Source organism: Phocoena sinus, chromosome 9 (assembly GCF_008692025.1).
Source record: "Phocoena sinus isolate mPhoSin1 chromosome 9, mPhoSin1.pri, whole genome shotgun sequence".
NCBI classification, from domain to species: domain Eukaryota; kingdom Metazoa; phylum Chordata; class Mammalia; order Artiodactyla; family Phocoenidae; genus Phocoena; species Phocoena sinus.
The window spans coordinates 59,902,734-59,925,483 of NC_045771.1; the positions used below are offsets into that span (position 1 = coordinate 59,902,734).

At 41.3% G+C, this 22,750-nt stretch overlaps 1 protein-coding gene across 2 annotated transcripts in view; it reads right to left on the reverse strand.

Moving 5' to 3' along the window:
• SLC25A13 (solute carrier family 25 member 13) overlaps window positions 1-22,750 on the reverse strand; it is a 204,986-nt gene that overhangs the window by 20,958 nt on the left and 161,278 nt on the right. For both annotated transcript variants that reach the window (XM_032642844.1, XM_032642845.1), the window contains exon 14: window positions 9,581-9,721. In XM_032642844.1, the coding sequence (XP_032498735.1) occupies window positions 9,581-9,721 (141 nt within the window). The remainder of the gene's footprint in view (window positions 1-9,580; window positions 9,722-22,750) is intronic.

Sequence of the window (22,750 nt, forward strand, 5' to 3'; positions counted from 1 at the left end):
CATACTCCACATGGGACTATGGCTGTCACAAGACATATCTCCTTCATTTTACAGTAGATGAACACTTCTCAAATCAGCCATCTTTTAAATACAGAACTTGGTCACAATTAGAAACCAGAGAAACATAAGGATAGATTAGTAGAAATATATCTATCACTTCTGGAAAATATATTCAGAGCCCTCTATGAACAGTGGAGTAGTAGCATCTCTTTCAATACTTCTAAAGAACAGCATATTAGGGCTTCCCTGGTGGCACAGTGGTTGGGAGTCCGCCTGCCGATGCAGGGGACACGGGTTCGTGTCCCGGTCCGGCAGGATCCCACATGCCGCGGAGCAGCTGGGCCCGTGAGCCATGGCCGCTGAGCCTGCGCGTCCGGAGCCTGTGCTCCGTAACGGGAGAGGCCCACGTACCGCAAAAACAACAAAAAAGAACAGCATATTATATTCCAAAAGATGAACTAAAATAAAAAAGAGCTGTTGAAACCAATCCTGCAGGCACTTAGCAAAAAACAAAACAACAACAAAACAAAACACTAACTGGATAAAAATGTTTGCCTCTAGAAGGTTACCCACAGCATGAGGCTAGGAGGCTAATGTTTTACTATTACATACTTTTTTATATCTGAATTTTCTTCTCTTAAAAGCTATACTACCTGTTAAAATTAACTTTTGAAAGAACTTTATGGCACTAGAATTATTCTCTTACCTCCCTTAATACTGATCACTTTGAAGGCAATAAGGCCATACTCATCTCTGTAACTCAGCACACCTCAGAGTGTTAGCCCTCAACAAATATTTGCTGGGTGAATGGGAGAATGATAAAAAAGTAACCATTTTTTAATATTTTAAAGAATATTTTCTAGCCCCCTTCAGCACACTCCATTTCTTCCAGCACTGTTCAATAAAAATAATATTTTTCACGATGTCTCCTTTTATTTGCTCTTCCAAATGTAGGTATCATTACTATCCTCTTTTACCGATAATGCATTTGAAACACAGGGACAGAAAGGTTTTTTTAAGTCTTTTTTTTTTTTTTTCAGTTTTTTTTTAAAATGCAAACTTCTAAGAAGAATAGGGACAGTATTACATCATTTCCAATATTAGTCACAAGTTCACACCATGTTAGATATAAAACCTGGCCCCTTGAGGTACTTGATATCCTTTCATTAATTTCTAAAGTAACTGTCTTTTAATAAGACAAAATGCCCCAAATGTTCATTTTACAGCAGATATTTATGACAAAGTTATCAGGAAGGCACAAAGATTTTTTTTTTTTTTTTTTTTTGGTGGTACGCAGGCCTCTCACTGTTATGGCCTCTCCCGCTGCGGAGCACAGGCTCCGGACGTACAGGCCCAGCGGCCATGGCGCACAGGCCCAGCGGCCATGGCTCACGGGCCCAGCTACTCCGCGGCACATGGGATCCTCCCGGACTGGGGCACGAACCCGTGTCCCCTGCATCGGCAGGCGGACTCTCAACCACTGCGCCACCAGGGAAGCCCCACAGTTATTTTTCAAAGAACACAAATCGCTATCATTTGGGTAGCAGCTTGGCTCATTGTCAGGTTATGTGACTCTCTGCAGGGCACGTGGGGTTTGCACTGCTATGCTGGCTAATGCAAGAGTTAAGGAAACAGAAGGGTCCTCTTGCCTCGCAATGGATAAAATCATTTTAATTTCTTTAATTTAAAGAGTTGATATCAGATCTAAGGTAACATGTGCTTATTCTAAAAAACAAAACAAAGCAAAATTGAGCCATTCTAACTAACGTTTTTAAAAAGTATTGGGTACTAAAAGGAATGAGGAAAAAATGATCATATCACTACCCTGACCTAAGCTGTCACACATTCGTGCTGTTTGGTATCCTCTCAAATCTTTTCATCTCCATTTTCCTAGCACGCTCGCATCAACAATGACACCAAAACTGCCAACTGCTCCATATCTGTGTGCAGCATAGAACCTTGTCTTTGAACTTCCCTGAATTATCTATCAGACATATGCTCTCTCTCATCTGGCTCAAGATATCTCTAGGTGATAACTCATGTTTCAAAGAGAGATTGCATTGAGTTTGAAACCCAGCCTCCCACTTCCTTACAAGGTATATAACCTTAGAAAAATTACCTAAACCCATCAAGCCTACTTTTCCTCAACTGTAACTTGGAGCTAAAAAAACAAAAAAAAACCTATCTGCATCAGTAGGCTGTAGTAGGGATTAAATGATGTAAAGTGTATACAGCTCTAAACATGGGGCCTAGCACAAAGTGAACCCTCATCAAACATTAGCTCTAACAAGCTTGCACGCACATGTGAACAAACACACACGCTTCTAAGCCTGGACCCTGCCTCTGTCCCTCCTGAAAGTCCTAGCACCATATCTGATCTTGCTGTATCTTCAGATGTTTCAAATCCTTCCATTTTCAGTGACTCTTTTTTCTGTCTACAGACAGGCATGGTTCTTCCAACAAATTAAAACAAACCACAAATCTCTCAGCCTCTTCTCCCCTGTAACGTTATCCCTCACGTCTACTTTTTCTTCCAGTTGCTGTATGCTTTCACTTGTTTCTTTCACAGTAAAATCTTTAGGTTGAATGGTCTGTATCTGCGAATATTTTCTCAACCAGGTTTCTACCGCTACCATTCTCCTTAAATTGACTTCTTAAGGATAACCAGTGGCCTCCATCTTTAAATTCAAAGGCCTTTTCTTGGACTTCAGTCCCCTTGGTCTGTAGCACTAGATACTACTCAAGTTCTTCCTCTTCCGCTTCCATCTCAGCTCTCTACCAGCTCCCACAGCACTGTTTCTTCTGGTTCTCCAGCTGACAGCTGCTTCGGCTATTTTCTCCCCCATACTCACTTAACTCCTGCCACCCTAATGAGGGTAGTTTTTGAGTTCCATCATTGGTGTCCCATCGGCTTGGGGATCTTACCCACTCCCATAGCTTCATGCACGTGGATGACCCTTAAAAGACCGTCTAAAGTTCCCATCCCTCTGACAAGGCTCTAGTCCTACATTCAACAGGGCAGAGTAAGAAGAACACCAGACAGGGTGTCAGGAGACAGTGTCAGGCCTAGCTGTGCCCTGCCTACCAATCACCTAGCTGATTCTCCTAAGACTTCTGGGCTTCGATTCCTCAATTATAAAGGTAACACCAGACAGAAGGTCTTTTAAGGTTTCTTGCAGCTTCTCAAATATTGTGAAATAATAAAATTTACAGCGTCACAGTCCACCCAGGTGCTCAGGCCAGAAATCTGGGCTGATTTAATCTTTTCTTTTCACCTTTCATCACTTTCCAAGACTTTGTGAGTCTAACCCTCACACATCCTCTAAATATATCCCCCTACTGCCTCTCCCCACCGTGACGCCCTGGTTGAGGACACGGTCATCCCTCCTCCCTGCCATCCCCAGTCTGTATCTTCCTAACTGGCCTCCCAGCCTTCTGTCTTGCTCTCCCGCGTGGCACTCTCCACACTGACGCTGAATTACCCCTCCTTAAACACATGCCGTTTGTCTTTGCCTTCTACTTGGTTAACTATGACTCATCTTGTAATGATCTCCCTTCCAAAGCCCCCTGGCTTTCTTGCTATGAGTCTGCTCCATCCCTCTTAGAACTCTGTGCGCAGCACTCTGACAGCCCTTCTCAACTGCATGTGTTGTATTCCAAGGGTCTCTTTACTTGTCTGACCGCCCCCATGAGATGGTAAACTCTTTATAAAAACATGCACTATAATTCATTTTCATTTTCCCAGTGCCCAGGGCAGAGCTTTCCAGGTGAATAAATGGAGGCCTCGGAGCCTGGGAAAGCGATCTTTCATCTAGTTGGCTGTTTCCTTTATGTTTGACCTCCCCAGTATCCTGGTGTTCTGTGGTTATTACCTGTCAACTTATTCTCTCTCCATGCTTTCATATCATTGCTAGTAACTTGGAAACACCTGGCTTTTGCTTACCATTTATTCGCTCAACAAATATTTATCAAATGTCTACTTATGTGCCAGAAGCAGTGAGCAAGCTAGGTCTTTGGTATCACAGTTCACTCTGGATGAGGGAGAGACAGAGACAGACGGAACTATCAGATGGTGATGGGTGCTACATAGAGACCTGGAAGAGGGGGATGTGACAGCGAGTGACCTGGTGTCCTTCTGAACAGGCATCTGCTGAGCTAAGATGTGAGGGGAAGAGCCTTCAGGCAACTGAAAATGAGCGGATGAGCCTGGAGTATCTGAAAAGGAAAGGTGGCCAGCATAGCTTGCAGAGTAGGCGGGCGGTGCAGAATGGAGGGTGGAGAGGACGGGGCCAGCAGGGATGGAGCTGGGGTTCTAGTCTAACTGCTAGACAGTTTTTCACCAGAGACACAGTTTCTGTAGGCACACTAGCTTCTTATTTCCTCTGGTTTCTACTCAAATATCATCTCCTCAGAGAGGCCCTCCCTGGCCACCCTATTAAAAGGCAACATCCCAATTCCATCCAGCCTCCGCCCTTCTCCATCCCCTCACACTGCCTCCTTCTTCTTCAAGGTCCTCAGCTCCACCTGATGTCATATATTTGGTTTCTTGACGGCTGACTTCTACCCACCAAAGTGAGCAGGGGCTTGGCTTTTCACAGTGACATTCTAAATGGCTAGACCAGTGCCAGGCATACAGTCAGACCTCAAGAGACGTGTGTCCAGTGACTGAATTAACCTGACTTACATTTTAACTACATCACTCTGGCTGCTGTGGGGACTACGGATCTGACAGAGTCAAGAATCAAAATAGAGAAACCCATGAGGAGGCTTTCACAGGGGTCTGGGTGAAAGGGAAAGGTGGATGAATCAGAAGAGAACCACCACTCGGGTGGTTGTAAAACCATCTAGTGTCCCTTAGTGTTAGAAAATTAGCATGGCACGATGTCCTCAAAGTCATTACTAAACAATTGTTTTCTTCATATGGGGACATGAGCTCATAAAAGCAGGTATTTTTAAAAGCTGCTATCTTGAGAAATTATTCTTACGTACTTGTATGCTACCAAGATAAAAGTGATAAACTGATGAAATCTGACAAAATCTACTAATACTAAAAAATGCACATGCCCCTTGACCTAACAAGTTCATTGCTAAGAATTCATTGTATATACTCACAAAAGTATGTCACACTATATGCAGGGATGTTCACCCTGTCATTGTGATGTACCCAAACTAGAAACAACTTAAATACCCAACAATAGGAAACTGCTTTAAAAAAAAAAAAAAAAAAAAAACTTAAAAGAAACTTATATACAGTTATTAAATAAAATGAGAAAAGAGAATTAAGATATATTGTGTGTTTAGGAGGATTCTGTTTGTGTTAAAACACACAGATACACCATTGATGTGTGTGTGTGTACAATTTTTGATAGAGAAAAGGGAGAGAGGGAGGAGAGAAATAAATACAGATTTAAATAGAAAGGTTTTCTTTTCTTAAAGATATATAAAAAACATAAGCAGTGGTAATCCTTTAAAGAGAGAATAGGGTGGTAAGGGGTAAAGAGAAAATTTTACTTTCTTAAAGACATCTCTGAATGATATCATTTTTTGAAACATAAACTTGTATCTTACTTTAAAAGACCAAACAATATCCCTTTGAGACAACTAGCAGAATAATCAAGAACATGTGTCATCACTTGCTTTCTGATATTATGAACAGTAGCTCCAATGATTCATTTATATACACACGATGAATGAACACACATACACAACACGCACGTATGTGGATGAAAATACAACTGGAGGTGAAGCCTGTGGATATGGAGGGCCAATTGTATTCATTGTACTACGCCATTTTATAGAAGGGACTTGAGCATCTGTCCCCCGCGGGTACCAAGGGATGACTTTCTCTGTCAAATGCAGTGGGACAGAGGCCTTTGATTCGAAAACAGTAGCCAGAACTCATATTCCTTGGTGACTTTCCATGCTTTAGATGGAAATGTTTAATTTGTGATTACACAATCTGAAAACAATTTTCAACAAAGCTTGATGGATCTTTGCCACTATTGCTTCACTGACCATTTTTCATTCTCAAAAATAGCCACGAACTACTCCACTGCTTCAGAAGCATGCATGCACCTTTTAGTCTATCTTAGCTGTGCCGCCATTTAATGTTAAATAAGTTCTATTCCACTCAGAAGGTATAATCTTTCTCCTCATTGAAGCTCTGTTGGCTCCTAAGGAAAAGGTACCATTCAAAAGTAGGTGTGTATCACTTTCTTAGATAAGAATTTATTTTACTTATACTCTAGGGGCTTCTGTAATAAAACAGAAGTTACCTAGTGAAAGGGAAATACCACCTCACATTTTCTTAAGTAGTACCTGTTGCAGATTTAAAAAACTACATTATATTCAAACAGCTCTTTCAAAGGCAATTAATTATCCTGCCTTTACTTCAATCACCTGCCTACTCTAGGCTTTAACAATGTCTCTATAATGGGGGGTACTTTGTTTACAGAGTTCGCTCTTTCTGCTCTAAACTATTTCTAACTTTAGGAATGTGAAATGTTTACCACATCCACTTTTTTTTTTCAGTTGTAAATGTATTTCTAAAGCAAGTATTCTAATTACCTTTTACTGGGAAGTTGCAGAATAGTTGGGTATTTTGCAAGTCAATTTAGGAGAAAAACAGAAAGCCTGGTTAAGTCCAATTAAGTGAGGTTGAGCACTGCAGGTCTAAACACACAGACAGAGCCTACACTCAACCCCTCCTGGGTCCCGCATTGTCATGTTAACAACAGCAAACAAAAGGTCCAAGGGAGGGAAAATGAAGATTACCTGTCCCACCTTAAACTAGGATGGAAGTTCTCTTTTTCAAGACCCACCCAGAGGGAAACATACCAGATTTAAAAGTGTTAGTCACCACAAGTCATTCGCATTTTTCTACCCAACCAAGACTAGAAACAGAGAAAAGCTTTATCACTGAAGAGCGCTATCCGGGAAAACAACAACAACAACAACGTAGTAAACTACATAGCAATGTTAAAGCTGTGATGCCCCTAAAAGGTGGGATCTAGAACCACTAAAGTGATTTCTGACCATGGGGGCGTGGGGCAAGGTAGGTGAGCCTGGAGAAAGGAAACTCACAAGAAACAAAACCTGAGGTTAGAAGGTGGGATAAAACGAATGAGGATAAGCTACAAAACCTGAGGTTGGAAGGTGGGATAAAACGAATGAGGATAAACTACAAAAGCTGAGGTTGGAAAGTGGGATAAAACAAATGAGGATAAGCTAGGGTGGTAATACAAGACCAATCAGACTGAGTGGAGAGGGGAACTCTGCTGAATCAAGTCCAGCCTCGCAGGTCTCAGGGAGTTTAGCTGATGATACCAACGGCCAGCAGAACGGAGGAGACTGCCTGCCAGGTCACTCTCTCGCAATGCAATCAAGTTTCCAGAAGCTCAAAGCTCGAATTGTTAGTGACTTCACCTGGTAATTACCAATACACCAAAAGCAGTGTTTTGAAAGGCAGCACCCAGGCCTGTGGAATGCCTCTGAACTAGATTAAACCACCAGGCTAGTAATTAAACTAACTTTATATGGGAGAGGTCTCTTGCTCAAACTTGAGCAATCCTGCTCATTTCAGGAAAGCCATTTTAGAACAAAAGTGGAAACAAGAAACTTGTGAGCCTCGATTTCAGCTCAGATACCACCGTTGGCACCTCTATTCTCCTAACTACAAAATTAGGAGACCAACTACTTCCAAGGGGTGTTAAAGGGGATTAAGATTATGAAACACTGTGAGGATGAAAAGGACTAAAACTCAGTCTTGTTTCGTTTGCAGGTAGCTTAACAGTCTCTGTTTCTGTGTCAGCAAACAAGTTTCTACCATTTTATCCATCTAGACATTTCGATAGCAGTCACTGCCATAGTACCTAAGTGCTTTGTACCAGACAACCCACTGAAAGACTGCTTGGCAGCTTGTCAAACACATCGTGTGATAGTCTGCAAGAGACTAAAAATTCAGAACAGAAGATGATTTTTCTTCAAATTGATGAATGCTATGCCTCAGGGCAATACTGTTTATTTCTTACAGCTGGATAACAATTTGGTAAATGAAACAGCTGTCCCCTTGTGTTCCACTGCACGGTCACCTTGAGCATTGTAAGTGCTACTTAAAACAATCAGCGTGCTTATTCCTAAACACTACAAGATGCCTAAATATAAGGCCAGGTTCCCCCAAAAAACTAACCTCAGAGAAGAGGGTGTCACGTAATATTTGATCCTCACAGAGTCTCAGATCTTGGGGTACTCTTCCAACCACCTGACCTTGAGAAGTACAGAGCTCTACTTGGGGAAGGCAGATTTACCTGAAACAACCTCAATTATTACTAACACTGGATGTTCACCAAGGTCACCTAAAAAACTGAGTTAAAAAGAAAAGGGTAAAAAAGTATTCCTGGGGAATACTTTTACAAATGCTGTGCTGAATGTCAGAGCAAGGCATTTAAAGTTCACTCTAAAAAGCAATATGTTACATATGGGACCATTATATATCCATTCAGGATAAATTGGGAATAGAAAAGAAAGAAAGCAACTGTCGTAATGTTATGTGTCTGTGGGCCAAAATTTCTAGGGACAATATTGCCCAGAGTCCAAAAGTGACTTCCTCTTGACAGCTTGGAACGAAAATGAAGACAATGGACTTTCCAAAACCACGTGAATGGCTGATTTAAAATGTGGATTAAGTGGTGATCAAGACGCTGATTTAAAATTCATATGAGAAACTTGAATAAAATATTTCTTGATATGTGTGTATAGAAAAAAGCAATATTAATTTTATGTAATGTGATTTTATATATCTATGTGTAAATAAATGAAAACCAACATTTTAAGTAGTTGTTTGACTTACCTTCCTATATCCCTAAAGGTTTACTTATTCAAGTTGGCCATGAAACATTTTTTTTAATCTTCTCATTGAAAAACGGTGAACACCTTATGTCTGATGAAGCCTCATAACAGGGCATATATGAAGCTAATTCTAGTTCATTACAACTTCTTTGGTAGAAGAGTGTAAATAACAAATTTCATGAATTTTCTATAATTTTGGTTTTGCGATCATTCTGAAAAACTGTTTTCTAAATGATAAATGGTTAAGATGCAGAATAATTATGAAAAGGCACACATAGGGATAGGTTTGGAACGTACAGGATCAGAACATAAATTCCTGATCTGGAATGGGCTTCGCGTGCGTGGGTAAACTGAGCTCAGCCCATCTCCCGAAAGATGGTGCCCTGTGATCCTGGCAGCTATCTTTCATAGACAACAGCAGAGAATTAGGTTTTCATATCAGTAACAGACCCAAACAAAACTCCACCCAGTGCTGCGGCAAAGAGCTGTGAACTGAACAGTGTCTGTGGGGGTCATGACATCATACTCATCCTTGATTTATGTTTTCTAAGGACAGTTATTTGGCAGATGGCAGCAAAGGACACCTCCTTCTAACTGGCATGAAGGTACCCTATGAGCTCCGGCAGAAGATCTTCTCTAGGTATAGAAATGTGAGGAATCAATTTCATGCCTACGAGCAGTTACTAGCTTAGGAGATGAGCATATACTCAAATAAATGACTGAAAAGAGTTACCTTGTAGATCCCAAAGAAGCCCAGGTCCCTTAGGACAGACAGAGCACTGACTCGGGGACCAGTGGTGATCTCTCCAGCCACCTGCAAACGGATCTTGACAATTTCCAAAGGATTTGTGAAAATCACCTGGGAGGCTCCCGCCTAAAAGGGAGAAAAAGAAAAAGATTTAGTATAACGCGGGGTGGTTCAGAAAGAGATGAGTGATTCTCTTCAAAGGAGCTCAGAATATTCTATTCTCAATAGACTGTAGTTTCAATCCTTGTCCCATCAATTAAAACAGCGATTATGAGTTTGAAGCAAAACATAGTTACTGCCTGGGAGGACTTGGATCAGGCTCTATTTCCTTCATGTGGAGGGTGAAAGAGCAAAGACCAGAGACTTGGCCCAACACAGAGAGGCTTCTGTTGGCCTCACCCAAGTCCTCACACTAAAATGACAAACATTCCTTGAAGCACAATCTACCCGCCACAGGACTCAAAGCCAAGCACACAAAGGCAGCCATAAAATGAAAGTCAAGTGGTAAGTGGTATCTAAATAAAGGGACACGAATCTGCCTGTCAGAACAGGAGGGGGGCAGAGAGGACACAGGCTCTCGCATGATGTACTTCATAATTCTGTCAATATTCCAACAACTGCCAGAGGACATGCAAACTTAGATGAAAGCTACTTTTTCTTCTCTTAAAAAATCAGATCGCTCATCAAACACCATTTTATGGACTTACGTATTATATTTACATATTATCTGTGTATAGAATTGCTCTTTTCATACAAGATAAATGTCAAAGTAGTAAAAATATGCATTAAATCAATTACAGCCCAAACTGTGAACAATGTGTGTTCATTCCAGCAAATGGCTGGGTGCCTCACCTCTAAGATCATCAGTGGAAATCTCTAAAGTACACACTGTAAGGGGAATTTTAAGCTAGCTATTTTGAAGCTAAGCCTATATTTATTATAAGCAATTACATTCTTACTGTACTTCGACTTGTTATTCCTTGTCTCAAATATATTTTTATATCATCTAAACTAAGGCTGACATAGAACGTACTTCAGAATCTTCATTATACAGCGACGTCACCGAACCAGACCACAGACATGGTGCTGACATTTACAGCTTAGCAGATGCTATCGTGGTAACATGCACAATTTGGGTCAATATCATACCAAACTACTTCTCGCCAGATCCTCTGATCCTATCAACCAACGTGCGTGCCTTCACAAAATGGCTTGTGCTAATCAAAACCAGCTGTTAGGATGGTCTTTAAAGTACAGTTTAATACCTGGAAATAAAAATTAGAAACATAAACATGCACTGGGAAGGGATAGATTAAATGCATTTGAGTATGCTCCTGAAATGAGATATTATGCTGCCAATAAAAATAAGGTGGGAAATGGTCAATACACATTGTGAAGTAAAAACTCTCAGATGCGTAAATGCACGTACGCCTCTCCCGCTGCTATCCCTGACCATCATGTAGAAGAGAGACACCAATGTAGTGCTTTTGAGGTGGTAGGGTTACAGATTTCTTTTCTGCTGTGTTTTTTGTTTCTTCTGCATAGATCACGTGTTACTTCTATAAAGAAGTCATGTAGCAGTATTCATTTTTATCTAATATGAGAAGCAACGTTAACCAAAAAAAAAAAAAGAAAAATGTTCATCCTTTTAACTCTCTCAATCAAATCGTTTTTCCATTTTTACCAACTTGATACCTTAGTCAAGACACATTTGTTCCTAAAAACAGACGAGGATTTTCCCTCTCTCCACACATTCAAACTATGGAGAAGGTAGTATTCCCCTGTGTTTAGACTGCCACAGACTCCCTCTCTGTACTTGCTTAAATCATGTTTCACCCATCACCTTCATCTCTCCTGAGTGACTCTACAGAAGTGGCAGGAAAAACCTGGGTTGTATTCACGAAAAGGCCCACAAAAGGCCCTTCTAAAGTGGGAGGGAGAGGATGGTGTGTTCTTCTGGTCCACACGAAGCCATTCTGCTTCCACTGCTCCCAGGGCCCAGAAGAGCCATGCTTTGCTCCCAGGCTGCTGTGACCCGCAGGCAGGTGGGAAGACCAACCCCTGCAGCCCTTGAGTATTTTGTGAGTTGGCACCTGCGTCTTTCCAAGCGACATGGAGGGGGTTGCCGATGGGAGCCATAATGAAGGGATGAAAAGGACCTGGCCTAGTAACAGCACTGAGGGTACAGTAAGGATTGTGCCTGTGCTTCTGGACCTGAGTTCTCATGTTGTGAAAATGAATACAATTTTAAAAATTGTTTCATGGGGCAGAAGGGCTGGGAAAGATTCGCTGAGTTGGAGTTAACCTGAGGCTGACTTTTAAAAGCTCAAAAGTGGGTAAGACCGTGTCTACCACGGGTAGAATGGCGAGCAGTCAGCGTACACATACATGGATCTTCTTGAAGAACAGAACAGGAACGCGACGCACACTCACCAAGTGCTGCCAACAGCAGCTAAGGGGCAGTTGAGTGTCACATGTGACAAGTGATCCTCAGTCACTACTGGTCGTACCATCTCACTTGTTACGAGGATCAAAGAGACGGCCAATGTACAGCAGCCAGCACGGGGCTCAAACAGTGACTCCAAACACATTGCTTTCCTCTCCTCTAGCTCCTAAACTGATGGCTCTCCTCCCTGGTGGCATGTTACAACTGCTTGCAGAGCTTTTCAAATATAGTGACTTCTAGATCTTACTCCTGATAAATAAGATTTCTACATTTGCCCCTTCCTATGTGATTAAAACGTGTGGTGAGAGTTGAGAATCATTTTACTTCACTGCATCATCTCCAGGCTGCCTTTCAACTCTGAGAGGCTGCTTAAAGGGCTTAAAGCTGTGATTTCTAATTCTAGTTTTCTACATTCTTTCAGAGGGTAACATTTATATGTTTTACATCTGATCTCGTAACAAACCTTTTATACATCTCCAAGTGGTAACATTATTAAAGGGTATGATTGTTAGGTATAGAATTGCTATCTTATTCATTATCTGATATCATAACTAATATCCACAAAAGTTAATATTATATACAATAAAACAAGAAATTATACTCAACTCCCTTGACTCCAAGCCAATTGACAGATACCAATCTTTTAGCATCGCACAGTGAAGTTACCAATCTTTTAGCATCGCACAGTGAAGTCTGTCTAATCACTAAGGATGATGCAAAAGTTCCCTTCAGAGAGCTGCAGGGAACAGAGGCAGTGGGAAGAAAGAGTGCAGTGATAGTAAGAAAAAAAAAATGTCGCACTAGTTACCTCTGGTGGGCTCAGAAAGAAAGAACCTACAGACTCAAAGTGGCACATTGTAGAGGGGCTGAAGATGAATCGGCTCTTTGGAGTCAAGCTGGAAGGAAATGAGAGACTCCAAGGCACCGAGAGAAGATGCTTATCATCAGACGCATGATGTCTGGGCACCATCATGACTTGATCGCCGAGCAGTGCACTACTGCTGCTCTTCAGTCTCCTGGTCTATTATCCATTCACAGTACCTTACCCACGTCCCTCCTCTGCAGAGATCAAAGAGAGCTGAATCTGCAGACAGTGGACAGGAACACCTATTGTGCACGGGACGTCTCTGTGTCCCTCATCACTTGAAGGCTCTGGCTGTGTGAAGACACTGCTTTTTGTATGTGGGCAATTTTGTCACAAATCATTTCCCTGTGACTTTCTGGAGTCTGTGACAAGTAGGCCAGGTGACGATTTTCCATACAGGAACTGGCTCCGTGTGGCATATTATGTTTACAGTGGGGAGACTGACTTGTCCTCAGGTTTCTCAGTATCGTCTTTGTGACCGAAATCTTAGTTGCTATCCACTATCTGGATCCATCTAAAGAGAAACACATATACCTATTGCAGGCTCACTTCTCCTACTTGATCGTTCATTCCTATATTTATCCACCAAATATTTATAAGCAATCATGTTCAAAGTTTGTCCTAGCAACAATAAAGACACAAGATGAGTGAGAAAGAATTCCTGTTCTCAAGGAGTCTGGAACAGGAGTAGAGATAATAAATATTCCTTAAGCATCCATCATAGGCTATTAGGGTGTTACCTTGCATGTATACATGTCTTCAGTCTACTCAAAACATATGTTTTTCCAGATTTTACATAAGAGGAAATTGAGGCATAGAAAGATTAAAGCAACTATTACGGGCTGCGCTGTGTTCCACCGAAATTCATATACTGAAGTCTTAGCCCTCAGTACCTCAGAATGTGACTGTATTCGAAGATAGGACCTTTTAAAAGGTAACTAAGGTAAAATGAAATCCTATGAGTAAGCCCTAATCCAACGTGACTGGTATCCTTACAACTAGAGGAAACCGAGATATACAGAGAAAGGACCATGTGAGGCAGAGTAAGAAGGCGGCCATCTTCAAGCCAAGAAAAGGAGCCTCAGAAGAAACCAACCCTGCTGACACCTTGGTCTTCGACTTCCAGCCTCCAGAAATGTGAGAAAATAAACTTATGTTAAGTCACCCAGTCTGTGGTATATCTGCTATGGCAGCTCTAGCAAACTACTACAGCAACTTACCCTTAGGGCCACACAACCAGCAAGCAGAGGAAAGACTGAGTCCAAGAAATATACTCCTTATGAATACAAAAAATGGCACGTGAGAAAAGATAAGTGAGATAAGAGCTAAAGTCCAGACACATTGCCATGGCAGTTCAAAGGAGGGAGAGATTTCTGCTGACTTGGATAATCTGGGGAGGTGGTAAAACACGTAAGATAATGCACCAACTGGTGACTGAAGTGCAATTAGGACTTAGGTAATCCAGGCAAGGAGTGACACAAAGCGACAGTGACAAGAGCTTGCTACACTTAGAGGGTAAAGAGACCCAGCACCACATCTGTCCAAAGAGATTTTAATTAGAATGATAATTATGATGAGATCAACATTATCGTCCCGCAGCATTTACTGAGTACTTACTACGTACCAGGCATCGTGCTAAGAGCTCTGTAAGAATTTTCTCTTTTGGTCCTCATAATGTCGTAAGGTAGGTAATAATATTATTCCAGTTTTATAAGTGAGCAACCAAGGCTGAAAAGAGGTTACGTAACTTGCCTGAGGTTGTCACACAGCTAGGAAGGTGGAGCCTGGGTTCAAAGCTAGACCTGCTGGATGCCAGAGCCTGAGCATTTATTTCCACTGCTTATCATGGCAGCATGGAAGAATTATTGCTTCAGATGGCCTGGAAGGGGTATGAAGGAGGATGGTGAAAAATAAGACTACCGGGGCCAAATCACGGAAGGCCTAGAATGCTACACTCGGGAATGGGGCTGCCTTCTGGGGAAGTGCCTTTGTGTGTGCCTGTGGTGGGAAGAGAGCTGGCAAATGACGCTCAGGAGCTGGAGGGTGCTGTGACTAGTATCTATGTCTCAGAAAGATGACGGGGCAGCAGAGGGGAGAGTTTATTAGGAGGGAGAGCCCTAGGGCAGGAGTAAAAATTAGGGTTTTAGCAGACTAGGTGAGAGCGAAAGAAGGCCAGAATTAGAACAATTACATTGGTAATGAAGTAGGGGGTGGGCGGATGCAACAGAGATCAGCAGGGCTTGGATGCTGAATGTGGGGCAAAAGGAGTGGGTAGGGTTGAAGAAAGGAACAGAGTTTTTGCATATATGTAAAAGGGGGGAACAAAAGAACCTAAAGAGATGACACATCCAGAAGGCCATAGAAGGGTGAGTTGGGAATTAAGGACTGAGACACAGATGAGGGCGTCACCCCACATATGTGCTAACTGAAGGCAGGAGCTTACATGGGGTGGAAGACGAAACACCAAGAGTGGAGACCTAAGAAGTGACACAGTCTTCTGCTATACACCACAGTGCACACTGATGCAGGCTCAGAAGTCAAGAAAGGGGCTTCCCAAAGGGAGAAGAAGGCCAACAACGGCTGCTGACACAAGGAGGAGGTGAAGCCCAGCACACGGGGTGATCTGTGATTGGGGATGGGATGCGGAGGAATTAGAGAGCTCCTGTAAGCCACATTTCTCCAGGGAAGTGGAAAATAGAGAATGATAGTCATTTATGGAAGCAAGCAAAGTAGAATGAAAATTTAGGGAATTAAGGAGAAAACATCTATGGAGAGTGAAAAGATAAACAGAACTGGGGATAATTGTGTTTCGCTTAAGCAAAACAGCCCAAGTTCTGAGTGGAGGAAGAGGAAGAGTGGAAGACAGTTTTGTAAAGCTGGCAGATCTGCTTTAATGACACATACAGAGCTGTGGGATGATTTTGTTTCAGAGCAGAAACTATTAGTATTAGTCTCACTATACAGTCTTCAAAGATAAAGAAAACAGGATCAAATGGATCAGGATTTGGCATAAGGAACCACAACTAAAGTTCTGAAGCATAACCAAATCAACAACAAAAGGGCTCTCAGAAGCAACAGTAAAATTAGACTCTGGCTCTCAAGCAGAAGTTAGGGTGAAGTCAGTCTGATGTGCAACACAGACAAGAGGATGAAGCAGCTAATGACGTCGAAGGATGAGCCCAATGCAATTGCTCATGCCTTCTGTCCCTCACCTCGAAACAGGCTGTTAGATGCAGCACGCAGCCAGTGTTTAAACAGTGTTTAAAACAGGCTGTTCTATCTGTGCCCGCCCCAGGGTACCCAGAGCCATGGGCAGCTCCACAGTGGTTCTCTAGGTTCTCTATTAAGAGCCGACTGTATGCACAGGACTGTAGGTGAGCAATGATTCCGTTTGGCGCCATGTGGACTCTTACCCAGGCTGTTATCAGGTACTGAACAAGAATATTTTATTGCCTACTTGTATTGAATACCTGCATCAGTGTGACAAAAAATTCTGTAGCATTAAAAGAAAAAAAAAAACAGAGCCCGACATTCAAAAACATTATATATCTTTAGAGGAGAAATATGAAACTGCTACACCAAACAAAAAATCTTACACATTAACTTTTTTCTTTTTTAACAAGTGGCATTAACAAGAAATAACCTAAGATGAAATGTATAGAACTGAAATGAAAAAATATATAGGTTTTTAAAATACAAAGGGCATACAGATTGAATACTAGAGAAACAAGTATTGTTCTTAAACTGGGAGACTCAATGTTATAAAGGTGTCATTTGGTCTGTAAATTAATTTTAAATGCAAATGTAAAAAATGTCAATTTCCTATAAATGAATGTAATAGTCCAAGGTTGTAAAGGTGTCAATTTTTTCATAAACTAATTTAAAATTCAGAGCAGTCTTCCTAAATAAAATCCCAACCAGGTTTCATGAAGATGTTTGAAGATAGGAATATTCTGAACAAAAAGTCACGTGGGGAATCCTCTGCCACATTAACACACGTTTACAGTGTCGGTAACTTTTAAAATTTAGCCAAGACTAGAGAAATGAAAAGATCCAGATATGCAAATGCTTCAGAGAAACTGGAGTCCATCAAGAAATACATAAGAGAGGTTTTCTCCCAGGTACAATATCATTGATTTTTATCAGATGCATCAAGTTTTTCTCTGTAGATTAGTCAATAAATCATGAGGAAGCCCGGCCCATAGGAGGTAAAATCCCCCAATCATGCCAAATCTGAACCCTTGAGGAACATTTCAGACTCAGAAATGTATAGCTAGTGACCTATTTTCCATTTTATTCAAACGGGCTCGGAAAATAATTACACTAGTGTGGGTTTTACCTAAATATAGCACAGTGGTTCAGCATGGGAGCAACTGAATCGGAGAAACCTGGAATTTAGGCTTCATAATTTCCTTGTATGTGACCTTGGACAAATTCTTCAAACTTACTAAGACTTAGACTCTTTATTTATACCAAAGAGACGAAAGCATTTCACAGACTCATTGTGAGGACTAAATAAAGTAGCATGTACCACAGCTAGCACAGTGCCTGACACAGAGCAGCTGCTTGAGAAATGGGGGGCACCGCTGGGAGTCAGTATGGCCCATGGTTGACAGCCTAGGCTCTGACACACTTCTTAACCTACACACTCCAAACTTATTTCACCTGTAAAATGGACACAGGGCCACTAATGCTCTTCATGCTTTCAATGTGCCAACTCCAGAGGCAGGTATATAGGAGTGAACAAAACTGACAAAGATCCCCACCCTCAGGGAGCCCATATTCTAGCTGTTATTTATAGGATTATGTGAGGAGTAAATGGAAACAAGTATATAAAGCACTGATTCCAGTGTCTAGCACACCACAGTGCTCAATCAGGGGTACTGATTACCATTAATAAATACATGACGAAACTCTGTTTAGGTGAATTTAGTTTAGCAAACTCCTTCAAAGCCAGGACAATTGAGTTTTCAAATTTTTCTTTCCCTAGAAACTTGCAAATTAAACTTTCTTTCTGAGGAAAGCACAGTCACACTGAAGACTGGTAGGAAGCAGCTATATCTGGTAAAAAAGGGAAAAAAAGGAAGAAAAGAACTCACGAGGGACTTCTCTGGTGGCGCAGTGGTTAAGAATCCGCCTGCTAATGCAGGCGATAAGGGTTCGAGCCCGGGAAGATCCCACATGCTGTGGAGCAACTAAGCCCATGCACCACAACTACTGAACCTGTGCTCTAGAGCCTGCAAGCCACAACTGCTGAGCCCACGCACCTAGAGCCCGCACTCCACAACAAAGACAAGCCACCGCAATGAGAAGCCCGTGTGCAGCAACAAAGACCCAACACAGCCAAAAATAAATAAATTAATTTTTAAAAAAAAGAAGAACTCATGTGAGTGAGTGATGGGTGATGTCGTAGAGCTCAACATAACCAGATAGTTTTTATTTAACTTAAATTCATTCAATTTTATTTAATTAAATTCAAGATGACATTCAATAAATTGTGGGTATTTTAAATTCTGAAAATTTGTTACTGAGAAATGGTTAACAATCATGTCCCAGTAAAAATGACAACGGCCAGATAGATAACCCGCATCATTTACAACACCATGTTTGTGGACTGATCTCTGTTCCATTTAGGTGTGGGCTGCCCTCGACACTGGCAAGCCACTTTGGAAATGTGCACTGCTGGTCACAAAAGGGACCAAGAGAGAGATTAGATAGGATATAGTACAGAAGATTCCCCACTGCTGAAAATGACGCACCGTGCACTCCTTCTAACCAGGTAATACGACTGCTAGAAGGAAAAGGTAACACAATCACCCTTAATGTTCCAGATCAAGTCCTAGTATTTGGACTTTAAAACTATCCCAAGTGGATGCTAGACACCTCATCTTGCCACCAGTACAAATGAAAGTGCACATCTCCATATGACAGTTCTAGCTGTGTGAGTCCTGTCTAAAGTCCATGATCTTCATAAATTCACCTTTGCATCCAGGAGGGCTGAGAGCAACCGGAAAGGGAAGCAGGGCTGTGGAAGCTACAACTATGTCAGCATGAAGTCCGAACACCAAGCTTCTCAGGTGAATGGCACTCTATCGACACAAAGCATCACTCTTTCCAAATGCTCGAATTTTTCACATGACATGGTCCTCAGGGCTTGAAGTAAAATATAGGTTTTTTCTTCTAATACTCCCTTTCTGAAATGGGCTAGATAGATAGTCTGCAAAGAACCTGAAACGTGGCTTCTATCATAGCTTTTGCTCAGTGCCCAGGTGCTTCTGTAAGCTTGATTTTTTCTTCTCTATCTCCCACTTTTGTCACCCAAATTCCTTTTGCCATATTATGCAATGATTAGCTTCATCGATAACACTTCCGATTCTGCATAGTTAACTTTATTGAGGGAAGTGATACTTCTTTCTTAAAAGGAGAGTTTCAAGAAATCAAATATTTAGAAAGGCAACATAATCCAGAAACTTAATGTACTGCCCAATTTCTCTAAGTATTCCAAGAACAGTGATCTTCACAAAAATGATCTTAACATACTTTCGGTCCAATGACTGTGAACAAGTAAGTTTTAAAGTTACATGGGATTAGGGAATTCCCTGGCGGTCCAGTGGTTAGGAGCCTGCGCTTTCACTGCCGGGGCCAGGTTCAATCTCTGGCTGGGGAACTAAGATCCACAAGCCACGTGGCATGGCCCCCCACCGAAAAAAAAAAAAACTTACATGGAAATTAAAAATGACTTGCCAAGGCCGTCTGCTCACTATTACAATCACAGGACATAGCAGCAGCCTAAATACACGATCTAAAAGATCTGTTCAGGAACCCCAGTTCATATTTCTCTATAATCCATTTCTTCTCACCTGTTATGAACGAAACAAGCCTTTCTCTAATGCTTCTTTACCAACCAAGATACTATCCTCGAACGTTCTTTCTAGGGACTGGGGGGGCCGTCAAGTCAAAAGAACTCACAAGATGGAAAAGCCCTTATGACGCCTGCTCCCTCCCCCACCATTCTCGGCGACAGTCTTGAGAATATGCAGAGAATACTAACAGTCTTGCATGTGACAACAACAACAACAAATCCATTCTGTCATCAATCTGCTGTCCACAGAAAACGTAGCAGTGTATTTTTTAAAAAAATAGTGTTATTCCTGCTATATTTTAAACTAAAAGCATTAACTATAACTGTAATTTAATCACCTCCTTTTAATTTGAATTCACATGGTAGATACTTATAGCTACTTAAAAAATTAAGTGGCAAAATGTATACGAAGAATATGTATCTTGATATTCTAATTATGCTCAATTGAATGTACTTAGATTTAAAGTGCTTTTCACAAGTGACATGTGCTAAGAATATCTAATTGCACAGTGACATTCTAAAATGTGTGCTTAAATGTGTCAAAAATAGATTAATATGAAGATATGGAATTTAATTTTTTTAAACTAAAACCCAAGTACATTATTTTGATTATTTTGATACAATAAAATTGTAACTACAAAAAAGGTCTACACTAGTAAATGTCTAATGATTTACATTACATATAAAATGAATACTCAAGTGATAATGGAATGTGATATTTGAATAAATTGGAAAACAAAGATTTCTTGAGAAATCTAAGCTTCAGCATATTTTCCATTTACTCTCTACTCCAATGTTAAATGGAGACATGAAAATAATTTGTACGCAGTGCGGGTATTATCACGGTCTATAAAGATCACATGTACAAAACAGATATTCCGCAAATACCAGTGGGTGAATTAAATTAAAACACAGTGCCCAACAGCATTCAGCTGCTGTTCACAAACACTGAAGACAGGCAGGCGCCCAGCAACCTCACAGAGAAGCTGGCAAATGGGGCATGAGGCCGAGATGCCACTCACTCTATCAAGCTCTGAAGGGAAAGTGTCAGACCCAGTGCCCTCACGAGGGGTCATCACCCTGCTTCAGTCAGGAACTTGAGTCCTTATTGCAGTTGAGAAAAGAATCTTTATCTTAACCCCTAGTGTTATGGGCTGAATTGTGTCCCTCCAAAATTCATATGCTGAAGACCTAACCCTGTACTTCTGATGTGACTATATTTGGAGACAGGGCCTTTAAAGAGGTAATTAAGGTAAAACGAGGTCATATGGGTGTGCCCTAATTCAACATGACTGGAGTCCTTAGAAGAAGAAGAGATCAGGATAAAGACAACACACAGATTGAGGGGTGACCATGTGAGGACATAGTGAGAAAATGGCCACCTGCAAGCAAAGGAGAGAGGCTTCAGAAGAAAATCAAACCTGCAGACACCTTGATCTTGGACTTCCTGCTTCTATAAGTGTGAGGAAAAAAAATTCTGTTGTTTAAGCCATGCAGCCCGTGGCATTTTGCTATGGCAGCCCTAGAAAACTAATACACCTAGTTAAACTGACTAAATGCATGCCTCCAAAAACAAGGCAGTATGGGATTTTCTCCTTTGATTTGATGTATAAATTAAGCTCTTAAGTAAAAAAAAAATCTGTGACTTGACTGTTCAGAACTTTGAAAATAGATTCTCACCATTTAACTGTTTTTGAGACAGATACCAAAATGAAATGTCCTATTCTTAATTTCTTAACTACATGGTAAGACAGAAAAAGGGTACTCTGTTCACGTGTTTTACGAATACTAAGTTTCAAATTTTCAACTTCATAGGGTTTTAGCAGGCCTATAGAAGCCTGGCCAAGAAACCAAAGTGGAATCTGTTCGACTGACATTAAAAAGTAATTAAGTTACAGAGCTGTCAAATACGTTCACATTTGGGCTCTGCCTGTTATACATGTCTATTTTGACTACTACTACCAGAATTTCTTAATGATTTACAGACCTTCAATATCTAAAGGATCTTAACTGTATGAAAGCTGTGACCGAATCTTTGTTCATACCTTCATATCATAACAAACCCCTCCCCTATTTATTAGAAAACCAGAAGGATGGTTCAGCGTTTGAACTGTGCTGAGTCCAATAACTCCGAGACCTTCACAAAGAAGGGGAAGGGAGGAAAACAGAAGAGAGACATCTGGCTGGCTCAGCGTCTATCATGAGATGGACTTGCTTCTAGTAAGATGACATTTCTGAGCCACCAAAGGCAGCCCTTAGCCAGGTAGGCCAGTGCTATGAACCCTTACTGTCACCAGATACCTTCTATTTTTGCTCCAAGTTCCAGTAAAAGTGTGGAGAAAGAACTTTTCATAGAAGCAGGCGGGCCACAGAATTCTTATCGCAGCCCAGTGCCTTAGTCCTATCCCCCAGAAGACTTACTGGGCAAATTATGATGGAGCAAAATTATTTTCATAATCCTCCAAAATCCAGAGTTTAATTAAGGTTCACTCTTGGAGTTGCATCTTCTATGGGTTTAGAAAAATGTTTAACAACATATTACCATCATTATAAAATCATACAGGGTATTTTCACTGCCCTAAAAATCCTCTGTGCTCTGCCTATTCATCCCTCCCTCCCCCCCCAACTCCTGGCAACAACTGATCCTTCTGCTGTCTCCATAGTTTTGCCTTTTCCAGAATGTCCTATAGTTCGAACCATACGGTTTGTAGCAGCTGTAAAGGTTTTTGCTGAAAACGTAAGTTTTCAACTCCTTTGGGTAAATACCAAGGAATGCAATTATTGGATCTTACTACGAGAGTACGTTTTGTTTTGTAAGAAACTTCCAAACTGTCTTCCAAAGTGGCTGCACCATTTTGCATTCCTACCAGCAACAAATGAGAGTTCCTGTTGCTCCACATCCTCACTAGCCTTTGATATCGTCAGTGTTCTGGATTTCACCCATTCTAAAAGGTGTATAGTGGTATCTCACTGTTGTTAGTC